We start from the raw sequence: 16,405 nt of genomic DNA, 5'->3' as shown, positions 1-16,405 counted from the left end.
GTGTGAAAAATCTGAATCCCAACCCACCTACTTTCGGTTTTAAAGGAGTTAAAACTCCAGTGTGCGGGGAAACCCGGAGTTCCAGGTTTCTAGCGCTCTACCGGAACCCCTGCTCCCACAGCGGGTCTCCAGGTAAAAATTCCAACCTTTGTATCTGTTTTCATAGTGGACTTATGGACAGGAAACTTTAGTTAGATAATGTAAACAGATGTGACTCTCCACCACTGAGAAAACATTTGAAAATTTCTGTAAAGTTTAAAAGTGTAGAAATCCCCTAGTCCCTAGTTATTTATTAAGGTGAAGCATTAACTGTATTAAATGTTGGTGTTCAGAGAGATTTGGGTGTCCTTGTGCAAGAAACACAGAATGCTAGCATGCAGGTACAGCAAGCAATAAGGAAGGCAAGTGGCATATTGGCCTTTATTGCAAGGGGGTTGGAGTGTAAGAGTAAGGAACTCTTGCTATAATTGTACAGGGCCTTGGTGAGACCACACCTGGAGTACTGTGCACAGTTTTGGTCTCCTTATCTAAGGAAGGATATACTTGCCTTGGAGGCGACTGATTCCTGGGATGAGAGGGCTGTCCTATGATGAGAGATTGTGTAGAATGGGCCTATACTCTCTGGAGTTTAGAAGAATGAGAGGGGATCTCATTGAAACATGCAAGATTCTGAAGGGGATTGACAGGGTAGATGCTGAGGGGTTGTTTCCCCTGGCTGGAGAGTCTAGAACTAGGGGGCACAGTCTCAGGATAAGGGGTCGACCATTTAAGACTGAGATGAGGAGGAATTTCTTCATTAAGAGGATTGTGAATCTTTGAAATTCTCTGCCCCAGAGGGCTGTGCATGCTGAGTCTTTGAGTATATTCAAGACCGAGGTTGATTTTTGGACTCTAGGGCAATCAAGGGATGTGGAGATCGGGTGGGAAAGTGGAGTCGAGGTCGTTGATCAGCCATGATCTTATTGAATGGTGGAGCAGGCTCGAGGGACCGTATGGCCTACTCCTCTTATTTCTTATGTTCTTAGTTGGTTCCTACAAATATATAGCAGGTAACAGCACTTTTTTTGTTGTACTCACCTGATCACGTATGTCTTCCAGTTGTGACAGTTGTATTTCCAAAAGTTTAACCTTACGTTGAAGTTTATCTAATGCAACATTGGTTTCATCGGTTTTCTGTAAGTTCAATTTTACAGTATCAGTTCATTTCAACTAAAAAGGCAAACATGGAAGTAGCTATGGAGCTAATTTTACTTCTTTGACTAATAATCATTTTCATACATTGAGAGTGATTGTATAGAGACAAGCACTGCACAAACCACTGCACAAAGTATTTTTGTCAGGACTACAGATTTGTGAAAACAATCTATGGATCCATTGCCTTAAGGCTTCACCTATATCACCATTATATCAATTATATCACAAATATAACTTCCAGACATTTAATTCACAATATATCTCATGCGATTATGGAAATTCTGCTACTAAAGCTGGAAATAACAACAGGATTTTTAAAATTCATCACAACTAAATACTGGAAAAAGTAATTTCCAACCCCTCTCCCTCCCCGTAATCTCTAAAGCCAGTATTGATGCCAATTATCTACCTTAAAAGTGAACCTCTACAAACCGTAGTTGTATATATCCAGTGGCCCACATATAAAAAAAGTCAGCATATCTGTTGCATATCAATTAAATTAACAATGCAATGTGCAGGTGCATTAGGAAGGTATAGCGCAAAGTTTTAACTTGGAGACGGGTGGGGGCTGAGTTGCGGTCAGGAAACCCGGGAGAACGGGTTTTCCTCAGACCCTGCCAAACTTAACAGCAGGGACTAATTAACATTTTCTTCTCCCACCCCCAACCCGCAGCCAGCCAGATGGAGAAGCAGGCTGAGTGGCTGTTGGGCGGGTAGGCTGGGGAGCAGAGAGGAGGGAGGGAACGGAGGCTGGAGGCAGGGGGTGGGGGGGGAGGCGGATAGCTGGGATGGGGACGACAACAAAAGACCAGGATCGGAGGGAGGTCAGAAGGTAGGGATCAGTAGGCCAGGAAAGGGGGAGGGAGGAGAGGATCGGAGATTGGGTTGGGGTTCATGGGCCAGGGATTGGAAGCCGGGTTGGTGGGGGGTGTTCGGAGGCCTCGTTGGGAGTGGCGGGGGCGGTGCAGAGGCAGGGACACTGGATTCAGCAGGTAAGTGAAAAGATACTTACCTCCTGATCATCGTATCATAAGATTTAGATTAGCAATGGAGAGGAGCAAGGAACAATTTAGAGTGGAACTTCTAAACTGGAATAGGGCTAACTTCAATGGGATGCGAAAGGATCTAGCCAGGGTAAAATGGAACCAAAGACTGACAGGAAAAACTGAACGGAACAATGGGTGATCTTTAAGGAGGAGATGTTCCAAGTACAGGCTAGGTACATCCCAACAAGAGGGAAGGGTAAGGGAACCAAAGCAAGGGCTCCTTGGATGACGAGGGAGATAAGAAGATGATGAAACAAAAAAAGAGGGTGTATGATGCATGTCAGGTGAATTCTTCAAGGGGGAGCCAGACCAAACACAATAAGTTGAGAGGGGATGTGAAGATGAAAATAAGATTGGCAAAGAGAGAATATGAAAGTAGAATAGTGGTTAACATAAAAGGGAACCCAAAAATCTTCTACAGGCTTTAGAGTTTATTTGTGGAGTTCAGTAGGATGACAGCCCTGGGAAAGAAGCTGTTCCTAAATCTGGTCGTACGGGTGCGAATGCATCTGTAGCGTCTCCCAGATGGCAGGAGGGCGAACAGACTGTGGCTGGGGTGGGTAGGGTCTTTGATGATGGACCGTGACCTCCGTAGACAGCGTTTCTGGTATATGTGCTCTATGGTCGGTAGCCGGGTGCCGGTAATGCGTTGGGCAGTTTTGACTACCCGCTGCAGGGCTTTCCGGTCATAGTAGCTACAGCTGCCATACCATACTGTAATACAGTTTGTCAGGATGCTCTCTATTGTGCAGCGGTAAAAGTTAGAGAGGATCAGGGGTGACAGATTACATCCCTTCAGCCTCCTTAGGAAATATAGGCGCTGCTGGGCCTTCTTCACCAGAGAGGTGGTGTTGAGGGACCAGGAGAGGTCTTCCGTGATGTGGACTCCGAGGAACTTAAAGCTGTCCACCCTTTCCACCACAGCCCCATTGATGTGGATGGGGGTGTGACTTCCGCCTTTGGACTTCCTGAAGTCCACAATGATTTCTTTTGTTTTCTTGGTGTTAAGGGCCAGGTTGTTATCGGCGCACCACTTCACGAGATGCTGGACCTCCTCCCTGTAGGCTGACTCATCGTTGTTGGTGATCTGGCCTACTACCGTGGTGTCATCCGCAAACTTGATGATGGTGTTGGAACCATTAACAGCCACACAGTCGTGGGTGAAGAGGGAGTAGAGGAGGGGGCTCAGCACACATCCTTGTGGGGCCCCCGTGTTCAGGGTCAAGGGGGGGGGGGCGGGAGGTGTGGTTACCTAATTTGACAGACTGGGGTCTGTTTGTTAGGAAGTCCAGGGTCCAGTTGCAGAGGGAAGTGTTCAGGCCAAGAGTTTGGAGTTTGGTGGCCAGCTTGTTGGGGACCAAACTTTATCATCTGGAATACTTTAATAACCGACAAAATAGATATATCTCAATACAAAACACCTCAATAACCGGTATTCTTGCTGAATCCATCCAGCACTCGTTTTGCTGAGTCCGAGTCTCCCGCGGTGGCCGAGTTAGTCAGTGGTGATGGTGAGTGGAAAAAGCAGCACCGTGGTAGGTATACCTCTCTGTTATCCAGAATTTTTCCATCAACCGGCACCATCCTGGTCCCATAGGTGCCGATAAAGAGTTTACTGTATATGCTTAGAGGCGCAGGGCAAGGCTAGAATACTCAATGAGTACTTTGTATCGATGTTTACTAAGGAGGTGGATGCTGAAAAAATATCAGTAGAAGTGGAAAAGGTAGAAGCAATGGGAAGGGTGAAAATTGATAGGCAGGTTGCACTAGAAAGGCTGGGTATGCTTAGAGTGGACAAGTCGCCTGGTCCAGATGGCGTGCATCTCAGGTTGCTAAGGGAATTGGGGGAGAAGATAGTGGAAGAGCTTGCCATAATTTTCCAATCTTCCCTAGATGCGGGGGATGTGCCTGAGGAATTGAAAAAAAATGGCAAATGTGACACCATTATTCAAGAAAGGGTGTAAGGACAATCCAAGTAACTATAGGCCGGTCAGTTTAACATCAGTGGTGGGTAAAGTTTTAGAAACAATAATCAAGGAAAAATTTAATGGGCAGTTGGAGAGGTTTAAGCTAATTAAGGAGAGCCAACATAGATTTGTAAAAGGCAGATCGTGTTTGACTAATCTAATTGAATTTTTTGATGAAGAAACAGACAGGATTGATGAAGGGATGTTGTCTACATGGAGTTTCAGAAGGTGTTTGACAAAGTACCACATAAAAGGCTGGTTAACAAAATTGAGGCTCATGGAATAGGTGGGTCAGTGGTAGCTTGGGTAAGGAATTGGTTTAAGGACAGAAAACAGCGAGTTGTGGTAAATGGCTGTTTTTCAGACTGGAGGATGGTAGACAGTGGTATTCCCCAAGGGTCAGTGCTGGGGCCACTGCTTTTTTTGATATATAAATGACCTGGATATTGGAATACAGAGCAGAATTTCTAAATTTGCAGATGACACCAAACTTGGGCGTGTGGCAAACAGTGAGGATGACACCAATCGACTGCAACAGGACATAGAAAGGCTAGCAGAATGGGCAGACAAGTGGCAGATGGAATTTAATACAGAGAAGTGTGAGGTGATGCATTTTAGCAGAAGGAACAGGAAGAGGCAATATACACTTAATGGCACAGTTTTAAAGATTGTGCAGGGACAGAGGGACCTGGGAGTTAATGATCATAGGTCCCTGAAGGTGGCAGGACATAGAGAGAGTGGTTAACAAAGCATATGGGGGGAAAAAATTCAGTATCACCCCCTTTGGGGCACGATTATCGGCCGTGCGCAAAGTTTAGTGCCTGGCGTTAATTATCGCCTCCAACTGCAAAGTTGGCTTTTATTGCCCCTGGAGTTGATTGGAGCACTAAATCAGGCGCTACACACCTCTCTTAAGGCGCAAAGGCCGAGGAGCGAGGTGCTACCTCAGAGCGCTGGCGAAGCTCATGTGATGTCAGTCAGCAATGGAACACAGACACAATGGCGCCGGCCAGTTCTTAAAGGGGAGGGTTGATCTTGCTCTCCATCCACATCCTGCTCATTGCAGCCTTGAATCTCGGCCTGGAGAGACCTGTACATCAAATCTGCTGGAAAGAACAATGGAGAGGCCCAGGGAAAGAGGTCAGAGTGCAGCCCCCACAGTCTCTTCTAAATCGATACAAGGGCCAATCAAAATGAACCTGCAAAGTGTAAGCATGCCGCTCTTGATTTCTCCCCCAATCCCTCACCACAACCCTACCCTTGTGTCTTTCTCATTTCAGACACCCAAGAAATCCAGCATGCCCAGCCAGTGGTCAAATAATAACAGGGAGAGGAGAGTCAAAAAGAAAAACACCGTCACCCGATCTCACATTCTCAGCCACCAGCTCAGATACGGACACTCCGCCTATTTTAGATAGGTTAGACGCGGGATCTGCATGTCATGAGACACCGGACACAAGTGGCCTGCAGCCAGGGCAGTGGGAAAGGGCAGCTCAGGTGCCAGTTCCCCGGAGGGCGCGGTCACACACAAGGACTCAGATGAAGACCACGATGGGGTGGCCTACAGAAGAACGCTGATGGATATGCACAATGAAATGCTTGCTGCATCTGCAGGCCTGCCAGATACCCTGAATGCAATGTCAAGGAGCATGGAGGAGTCCAGCTCCAGCCTTGCACAGAGCTTTGGCAGAGCCTGGAGCCCATCTTTTCCAGCGTGGAATGGTTGGGCAGATCCATTATCGCACTTGTGGACCCAACTATCATGTTGCATCTGTTGGCCGAAGTCTCAGCTTCCATTGCAGCACAAGCACGAGCCACCCAATGTCTGAGTGCTACAATGGAAGCTCAGACCAAAGTCATGCAAGCACAGACTGCTGCCATCATTGCTGGGTTTACCAGTGTTGAAAGGGGCATGCAGAAGTCTACTCCAGCAGATTACCAAGATTGCTGAGGCGCTGTCCCGGGGGAGTGGCAACGGATCCATGAAGGACGACCTTACTCAGGATGACAGCATTCGTCCTCACACCACTGCCACTCCACCAGTGCCCTTGCTGTTGCCAGTCAGCCAGCCAGTCACCCCAGACTACTGCCACCTATGCCGAGGTGGTGCAGTCCGAAGCCTGGCCTACTAGGCCTAGCGCTCCTTGAGGCCACCTGCAGTCTCCCCACTGAAAGTCAGTAGCCTTCCACCATGTTGCAGCTACTGGGGTAACATTGCATAGGAACACTAGGATAGGCAAAAGCACACACAAAACAGTCACCAAGGGAATCACATGGGTGATTATTTACATTTTTGATGTAATATTGAATGGATGTATGGGGAAGTTTGATTGGAATGTTTGCTTTGTATTGGTTTTTATTTAAGCATTGTGGCCAAGATGACGCTGTGATGGTCAGTAACAGAGGGAAGGTAAGGTGTGGGACTAATGTTGAATAGGGATTTGGTTCGACCAGGTTGCGATCAATCGTACTGCAGGCGGATGATTCAATCCCAGATATCCCAGCCAGAAAGGGGCTGTCTGGGTTGCCTCCTTCCACTTCCTCCTCTTCCTGCTCCCGAGCTGCTGGCCGTACTCCTGGTGGCAAGGACTGTGTCCTCATGATGGCCAGGTTGTGGAGGGAATAGCAGACCATGACGAATTGGGACACATGCTCCACTGAATACTGTAGAGCTCCTCCAGAGCAGTCCAGGCAGTGCAAAGTGTGTTTAAGGACGTCAATGGTCTACTCTTATGATGTTTTGTGTGGCAGCATGGCTCTCGTTGTACACATGCTGCCCAAGTGTGGTTGGGTTGCGGGGTGGAGTCATGAGCCAGGTGGTCAAGGGATAGCCCTGGTCACCCAGTAGCCACCCTCTGGTTTGTCTTGGTCGCACAAAGACTAAGGGAACAGCAGGTTGGCGCAGAATGAAAGCAACATGACTGCTGCCAGGATACTGGGCATTCACCATCATGATATGCTGAGCATGGTCACACATTCAGCGAGTGGTAACTTTTGCAGTTGTGGTACAACTCAGCATTTATTTACGGTGCCCACAAAGCCACGTGCATGCAGTCGATGGCGGCCTGCACCATGGGAAGTCTGCTATCCTGGCAAAGCCACATGCACGCTCCGCCTGCTTCTCTCTGGTTAGAGAGAAAACAATGAAGTCACCTCTCCTGGCATAAAGAGCTTCTGTCGCCTCCCTTATACGGCAGTGGACAGCGAACTGTGAAGCGTTAGATGTCGCCTGCTCCAACCTGGAAGGATCCCGATGTGAAGAAATGCACGGCCACGGTCACTCACAGCCACTGGCAACGCTGTCCTTGCCCTGGAGTGAGGCTTCAGGTCCGCTTGCAAGAGGTGGCAGAGTTCTGTGAGCACCTCCTTTGTAAATCGCAGATGCCTCAGACACGACTCCTGGCTCAGGCTGAGATAAGAAAATTGCTCTCGGAAGACCATAGGTGAGTAAGGCCTCCTGCTCAGAGCCCTTCTTCCCCTCCTCCTCCTCCTTCTACGAGCACATTGTCCTCTTCTTTGCTGCCTTTGCTCCATCTCCCTGATATGCTGCAGGCCAGGGGGGAATAACAACTAGAGCACCCATGACTGGCACCAAGTGGTCTGACCAGAACCCTTGAATTCAGAAGCAATGCCTTCTCCACTTGCAGCACCATTCCGTTACCTCACCAACTTGAAATAACTCTAGAAAGCTTCAAACAGCGCCACAAACTAGCCAGTAGAAATCAAAAAGTAAGCTACCTGAAAGTTGGTGATGCTCCCTTTAAATATCGCTGATGGGGGGGCCTTTCTGCTGCTGAACACCGCCTCTCTCTCCTTCTTTAAGACACTCCTTAAAACCTACCTCTCACCAGACATATCTCTGTATGTGGCTCAGTGTCAAATTTTGCATGATAATGCCCCTGTGAAGCGCTTTGAGGTGGTAGAAGTGTATAACTCTCTCCCACAAAAAGCAGATGATGCTAGCTCAATTAATAATTTTAAATCGGAGATCAGTAGATTTTTTCTAGACAGGCAGGCAGATGGAATTACGATACAGATCAGCCAGGATCTCATTGAATGGCAGACCAGGCTCAAGGGGCTGAATGGCCTATTCCTGTTACTATGTTAAAGGCGCAATTATAAATGCAAGTTGTTGTAATAGTCATTGTTGTGTATGTACCTTTAAGGGAATAACTGGTCTTAGACTGCAGTACCGGCAGTGACCACCCCTGTATAAAAGGCCCTAGCAGGCTTCTGTATTTTCAGTCTGACGTTGCCTCCTGTTCAGTAAAGTACCTGTTAAACTGTTCTCCCGAAGTCCGTGTATTATTGAGGCGCGGACTTTACAGTGGCGACGAGTAAGTTCGAACTCACCTGCAGTGTGGCATCATCTCACGGGGATCTCGCCCTGAGAGGAGGGTTCTGGAAGGTCGTAGTCTGAGCAACGGGCGTCGGCCGAGGGCAACCGCCCAAAGAATTCATCGGTGTTTGGAGAATTGCGGGAGAGACTGTGGAGAGCTGTGCTTGGCTCCCCAGTTAAGGTGTTCCAGCAAATCGTGCTGGTAGCAGGTAGCGCGCTGACCCTTCCGGACTGCGGCAGGCTCAAGCTCGATCGAGTGGCTCTACAAAACGGGCCGCGCAGCGTCGCCGGGAAAAGAAAAGAGAGAGGGTGGAGCGCACAGGGCGCGGTCGGTGCTCAAGAACAGGGCAGCGGAGAGAAACTAAACGGGGGGAAGGAAAGCGAGACGCGCCGAAGCTGCGGGTCGCCGCCATTACCGCGTAGAATGCTAGGAGCAGCGTGGCAGCAAGGGGAAGAAGCAAAAGCACGGGAGGCGCCATTTTATCCCGTTGGGGAAGAAGCAAAAGCACGGGAGGCGCCATTTTATTCCATTGGGGAAGAAGCAAAAGCGCGGGAGGCGCCATTTTAATTCACCCAAGATGCCGAAAAGTGGCAGTATCACTGCTTTCGACAACGAGGTAGAAGACTGGACCACGTATGTGGAAAGAATTGAAGTGTACTGCAAGGCAAATGAGGTGGCCGATGGAAAGAGGGCCTCGGTATTATTAAATCTGATGGGTGCGAGTACGTACGGCCTATTGCGGAATTTAATTACCCCAGCTAAACCAATGGAGAAAAGTTTTGAGGAGATTGTTCATATCTTACAGGAACACCTAAGCCCTACACCACTGCTGATAGCAGAAAGATTCAAGTTCCATGAAAGAAACCAGCACAAAGATGAGACCAATGCTGACTATCTTACGGAACTACGCAAGTTATCGAAGCACTGCCAGTTCGGATCAGGACTGGCAGACACCTTGCGGGATAAGTTTGTCTGCGGGCTCCAGAGTGAAGGAACCCAGAAACGACTACTTTCAAAAAAGGACCTGACGCTAGAACAGGCTTTCAGCGTGGCAGTATCCTACGAAGCAGCAGCACGGGGAGCTGCGGAAATACAACGGAAACCACAAGAATACAGCGCTAACGAAATGGCGTATGGAGCAGAAAAGTGCTATCGCTGCGGCAGAACAACCCATGAGCAGAAGGACTGCTGGTTTAAAGACAAAATATGCAGGCAATGCGGAAAAATGGGACATATAGCAAGAGTCTGCAGGTCGGGAAAGAAAACCAACACGACAAGAACTATTAAGGAACAGTACAGGAAAGTAAAGAAACTGACAGATAGTAGTTCAGAAGATCAGGAGAGTGATAAGGACTCCGGGAGCAGGAGACTAAGTTGTTTAAAGTTATACAACGTGATCGCAAAGGAAGATCACTGAACCATTTGGGTCACCCTCATGATAGCAGGGTCCCCAGTAAAGATGGAATTGGACACAGGATCAGCCCTAACTGTCATGAATCGACGAGACTATGAGCGGCTATTCTCACACATACCCTTAAAGGACACGTCCATTGTATTGATGACATACACGGGGCAAAAGGTCTACCCCAGAGGAAAAATAAGGGTGCCAGTTGAATATAACGGAAAGGAAACACAGAAACTATACATGTATATACTACGAGATGGAGGACCACCATTATTGGGGCGTGAATGGATCCGAAAAATACAATTGGATTGGCATTCCATTCTGGCACTAACGGTGACTGACAAAAAGGATGATGACGTCGCACCTGGACATGTCACAAATTCTATCTGACGCGGAAGAGGTGTTCCAACAAGGACTTGGGACTCTAAAAGGAGTAAAGGCAACCATAAAGATTGAGGATAACGCAACCCCAAAATTTTTCAAGGCCAGACCGGTGCCATACATGATCCGCCCAGCCATTAAAGCTGAACTGGAGAGTCTGGAGCGTTCGGGGGTGCTGTCTAAGGTGGACTGGAGCGAGTGGGCCACACCCATCATTCCTGTAATGAAGAAAGCATTGAGCAGCACGCCTGGGGAGCCAAGGAAGGTTCGCATCTGTGGGGACTTCAAGGTGACTGTGAACCCAGTCCTGCACACAGTACAGTATCCACTTCCGCGGATAGAAGATATTTTCGCCTCACTATCTGGAGGGAAACGTTTTACAAAGATTGATCTGGCTCAAGCATATCTACAAATGGAGGTGGAAGAAGCATCTAGGAAATACCTCACGATAAACACTCACAAAGGCCTTTACCAGTACAATCGACTGGTATTTGGGGTAGCATCGGCCCCGGCTATGTGGCAGACGGCAATGGAACAAGTCCTGCAAGGGATCCCGGGGACCCAGTGTTATTTGGACGACATCCTGGTTACGGGCGAAAATGCCAATGAACACCTTGCCAACCTGGAACAGGTGCTCGCGAGATTGCAGGAATATGGGCTACGAGCCAACCGTCCCAAATGCGAGTTCTTCAGGAGACAAATCTCGTATTGTGGCCACATGATTGATGAGGAAGGGTTGCATAAGTCGCCGGACAAAATTGAGGCTGTAGTCAAGGCTCCAGCACCGGAAAATGTGTCGCAACTGAGGTCGTTCCTCGGGTTGGTGAACTACTACCATAAGTTCTTGCCGAATTTATCTACAATTCTGCACCCACTGAACGCCCTGCTTCAAACTGGTGTAACATGGAAATGGAGTGATGAGTGTAAGCGTGCCTTTCAGGAATGTAAATGCCTAATCACTTCAAAAGAAGTATTGGCCCACTACAACCCAACACTACTGATTCGGTTGGCATGTGATGCGTCACCTTACGGCATTGGAGCGGTGCTGTCACACAAATTCCGTGACGGTTCAGAGAGGCCAATAGCCTTTGCATCGCGCTCGCTAACCTCAGCTGAGCGTAACTACGCCCAGATTGACAGGGAGGCCCTCAGCCTGGTATGGGGGGTGAAGAAGTTCAATCACTATCTGCACGGGCAGAAATTCACCCTACTGACTGATCATCAACCCCTGGTCTCAATTTTTAACCCAAAGAAGGTCGTTCCGGTAATGACGGCGCAACGGCTGCAAAGATGGTCACTTTTTCTAGGGGCACATCAGTACGACATAGAGTACAAAAGTACGAAATAGCATGGAAACGCTGATGGGCTGTCGCGCCTACCGTTGCCTACGGCGGAAGAAGCACCTGCAGTGGACCCTGTGGAGATATTCCATGCGACCATAGTCGAATGTTTGCCTGTTACAAACGCAAGTATTGAGAAGGAAACCCGAAATGACCCGACACTCTCTCGGGTCTATGATTTGACGGTGAAGGGATGGCCAGCATATGGCGACTCACTGTTGCCAGGATTCTCGCCAAGGAGAGAACAGCTGTCAGTGTGCCAGGGAACCTTGATGTGTGGATCCCGAGTGGTAATTCCACCCAAGTTGAGAGATAGAGTGCTCAATGAGCTTCATGGGGGTCATCTGGGAGGGGTAAAAATGAAGAGCCTAGCCAGGGCGTTTGTGTGGTGGCCGGGAATCGATAAAGAAATCGAGGATATGACCAAGAGATGCACAGGATGCCAGAAGGTCCAAAACGCTCCACCACAGGCCCCGCTACATCCATGGGAGTGGCCCTCATCTCCATGGCAACGGGTACACATTGATTTTGCTGGTCCATTTATGGACTCAATGTTTCTAATCGCTGTGGACGCCCATTCGAAATGGCCGGAGGTCATTAAAATGTCCTCCACCACCACGGAGAAAACTATTGCAGTCCTAAGGACCATCTTCGCCAGGAATGGGTTGCCAGAACAGATTTGCTCCGACAATGGCCCACAGTTTGTGTCTGAGGGTTTCCGGAGGTTCCTGAAGAATAATGGGGTGAAACATTACACATCTGCCCCATATCATCCAGCCACAAATGGATTGGCTGAGAGGTTTGTTCAGACCTTTAAAAAGGCCATAAAGGCAATGTATAATGACGACATACCACTACAACACAAGGTGGATAACTTCTTGTTTGCTTACCGGAATGCGACACATGCAGTAACCAACCAAACTCCAGCCGTACTGTTTTTCAACCGAAGACTAAGATGTCGCTTGGATTTGCTCAAACCAAACATAAGACGAGATGTTGAGGATAAGCAGTTCCAGCACATAAATGAGAAGCCAACCAGGAGCTTCAAGGTAGGGCAACCAGTCTTGGCCCGCGACTACCGAACAGAAAAATGGCAGCCTGGAACGATATGCACACAGCAGGGACCACTAATGTACACAGTGGACGTTGGAGAGAGCATCGTGAGACGCCATGCTGACCAGATTCTGGAGTCACAGGAACAAGCCAAACCTATACCACAAGCAGGTGCACCTGGTAATGAGCCCGAAGTACAGATTGCGCCTACCTCAGAAGCAGGGGTATTGGAAGCTGACGAACCAACCAATGACAATGAGCCAGAATTGACTCCACCGCCAGAACAGGATACTCGAGAAAGGCGCTATCCAGTCAGGATCAGGAAGCCTCCTCAAAGACTGAACTTATAATTGACTATTTCAGTTGATGTATATAGTACCGAGAAAATTGTAATTGTAATTAGTTATTATTTAGTTGTTAAATGAATGTTATGTACTGTTTATCTAAAAGGGGAGGAATTGTTGTGTATGTACCTTGAAGGGAATAACTGGTCTTAGACTGCAGTACCAGCAGTGACCACCCCTGTATAAAAGGCCCTAGCAGGCTTCTGTATTTTCAGTCTGACGTTGCCTCCTGTTCAGTAAAGTACCTGTTAAACTGTTCTCCCGAAGTCCGTGTATTATTGAGGCGCGGACTTTACAGTCATCATTCTATACGTATAGTTAGTGGCAATAATGGTTATCAGTGTATACTTAATACCTATGAAAGCCAATAAATGCCTTCGAACCCTATTATCTTGTGGAATAACGTAAAACTTTTAAGTAAAAACATCCATTCCCTATCAAGGGAAAAAGGAATAGAAGAATATACTGATAGGATTTGATGAAGTAGATGGGAGGAGGCTCGGGTGGAGCATAAACGCCGGCATAGACCAGTTGGGCTGAATGGCCTGTTTCTGTGCTGCAAATTCTATATAATGATTTAACACTTTTAGCCCTGGTATCATTCAGGTGAATCTTCGCTGCACGTCCTCCAGGGCCAATGTATCTTTCTTGAGGTATGGTGCCCAGAACTGAACGTAGTACCTCAGATGTCTAAACAGAGTTTATACAACTATAGCATAACTTCCACCCATTTGTATTCCTGCTCCCTTCAGTTTTTTTTTATTCATTCATGCGATGTGAGCGTCGCTGGCAAGGCCAACATTTATTGGTGAACCACCTTCTTGAACAGTTGCAGTCCATGTGGTGAAGGTACTCCCACAGTGCTGTTAGGGAGGGAGTTCCAGGATTTTGACCCAGCGACGATGAAGGAACGGCCGACATATTTCGAAGTCAGGAACATTCCCCTTGGAGGGGAACATTCCATTAGCCTTTTTGATTTTTTTTTATATCTGTCCACTAGTTTTTAGTGATTTCTGTACATGGATCCCTAAATCCATCCGCTCCTCCACAGTTCCTAGCTTCTCACCTTTTAGAAAATATTCTGATCTATCTTTCTTGGGTCCAAAGTGGATGACCTCACACTTCCCCACACTGAACTCCAACTGCAATCAAAGTCTGATGGATTTGCAGCAACTGTCTCCAATCTAGTCCTGAAATATCCACCTCCAAATCAGTGTTATTAACTATAATATTGCAATAATCATCTTTTTCACCACCATCAGCAAGAGTATCCATCACATCCTTGAAGCTATATGTTTCGTCAAGCATTTAGCAGCAGCTCTTCCAGTTTTCTAGATCAACTCTACATCCTGCGATAGGAGGATCCAGAGGCCCATCGTGGAGGCAAAGAAAAATGTTTAGGCTCAACTGGCTTGCCTTTAAAATGCCATTTGCTGTGGTTTTGCTTAACCACTTCCCTATGAGAATGTCTATGGAATTCCAGAAAGCAACTGATAAAGTCCCTCTTAAGAGACTGTTAGCTAATGTTGAAGCTCATGGAATTGAAGGCACATTATTGATCTGGTTAAGAAATTGGCTGAGCGACAGGAGATAGACAGTAGGGATAATGGGCAGGTACTCTAATTGGCAGATGGTGACTAGTGATGTCCCGCAAGAATCTGTGTTTGGGCCTCAAGTATTCACCCATTTAATAATGACTTAGATGATGGGATAGAGAGCCACATATCCAAGTCCACCGATGACACAAAGATAGGCAGCATTGTAAGCAGTGTAGACGGAAGCATAAAATTACAAGATATAGTAATAGGTTAAGTGAATGGGCAAAACTCTGGTAAATGGATTTCAATGTAGGCAAATGTGAGGTCATCCACTTTGGACCTAAAAAGGATAGAACAGGATACTTTCTAAATGGTGAAAACCTAGAAACAATGCCTGTCCAAAGAGACTTAGGGGTCCATGCACATAGATCATTAAAATGTCAAGGACAGGTACAGAAAATAATCAAACAGACAAATGGAATGCTGGCCTTTATATCTAGAAGACTAGAATGCAAGGGGGTAGAAGTTATGCTGCAGCTATACAAAGCCCTCATTAGAACACACCTGGAGTACTGTGAGCAGTTCTGGGCACCACACCGTAGGGAGAATATACTGGCCTTGGAGGGAGTGCAGCGTAGATTTACCAGAATGACACCTAGACTACAAGGGTTAAATTACGAGGAGAGATTACACAAACTGGGGTTGTATTCACTGTTCTCCCTAAGCTACGCACGCGTGGCCGCACAGCTCTCCTGATTGGGCCGCAGTTAAATAAATGGGCTGCACACTCACGCTCCCGTGGCACAATGAAGCTTCTCACCGGGGACGTTGACTCGAAGCAAGCAGCTGCATGGCAATCGTACCTCACTGCCAGCCGTGTGATTGGCAGGCCTGCCCAGCCACTGATGTGCATTTGCAGGCTCTCTCAACAGGGCTCCCCAGCCAATCAGTGCAAAGAGAGGGTGGGGCCCTCCCAATGCACATCAGTGGCTGGACTGGCCTGCCAATTACACTGGCCTGCCAATCAGTGAGGGGCAGTTACCACGCAGCTGCCGCCTCGAGTCAGTGTCGCTGGCGCAAATGCGAGTGCAGCCCGAGGGGGTTATTACACAATCAAAGAAAGGCAAATCGTAGTGTTCAATTAAAGAAACATTACTTTACTAATCTGCAGGGCTATTGGCCACACTGGTAAGTACCCTGGAAGTCCTTTGGCGAGATCAGAAATGGTATCAGGACATGGATCCAACAGGCCTCAGCCTTTATTGGCAGTTTCTGTGGAGACTTGTTGAGACACAAATTCCATCTGTCTCAAAAATGGCTCCATGATGTCAGGAATTTCCTCATTCTCAGCCTGGTTTATGCAAAGCAGCCATTGTGCCTGCATTAACCAGCCAAACAAGCCAGTAGCCAGAGGGTCCAGGCAGGGGTTTTAGCCAAAAATGCAAGCATTACCAACGGTACCTCCTCTTGACGAAATGCTTAGAACATGGCCTTGTCATAACCAACACCTTGTTCGGTCAGAGAGACAAGTACAAGGCTTTATGGCAGCACCCTCACTCCAAGTACTGGCATCTGCTGGACTACGTCATCGTCCAAGCAAGGGACCGCAAGAACGTCCGCATCACCCGCGCCATGACAGGAGCCGACGACTGCTGGACAGACCACCGCCTAATCCGCTCTGTCGTCTCCATCAATGCAGTACTTACCCCAAATATAACTGCTACCCTTTGTTTATGGCTCAAATGCTTTTGGACCAACTGTTTGATCTGACACCAGTTTTTGGGCCATTCAATTCAG

General features: G+C 47.8%; 1 protein-coding gene across 3 annotated transcripts in view; it reads right to left on the bottom strand.

The window, feature by feature from the left end:
• The window catches only part of LOC147120603 (desmin-like), a 149,425-nt gene that overhangs the window by 93,247 nt on the left and 39,773 nt on the right, over window positions 1-16,405 (bottom strand). For 2 of the 3 annotated variants that reach the window (XM_085986732.1, XM_085986731.1), the window contains exon 3: window positions 1,078-1,173. The exons of the other annotated variant lie outside the window; for it this stretch is intronic. In XM_085986732.1, the coding sequence (XP_085842858.1) occupies window positions 1,078-1,173 (96 nt within the window). The remainder of the gene's footprint in view (window positions 1-1,077; window positions 1,174-16,405) is intronic. 3 annotated transcript variants of the gene reach the window in all.

The sequence above is a fragment of the Somniosus microcephalus genome, chromosome 4 (assembly GCF_052327205.1).
Source record: "Somniosus microcephalus isolate GS21.2 chromosome 4, FLI_Smic_1.0, whole genome shotgun sequence".
NCBI lineage: Eukaryota > Metazoa > Chordata > Chondrichthyes > Squaliformes > Somniosidae > Somniosus > Somniosus microcephalus.
Note: the sequence above shows the minus strand (reverse complement) of the source record. Positions and strands in the feature narration are given on the sequence as shown.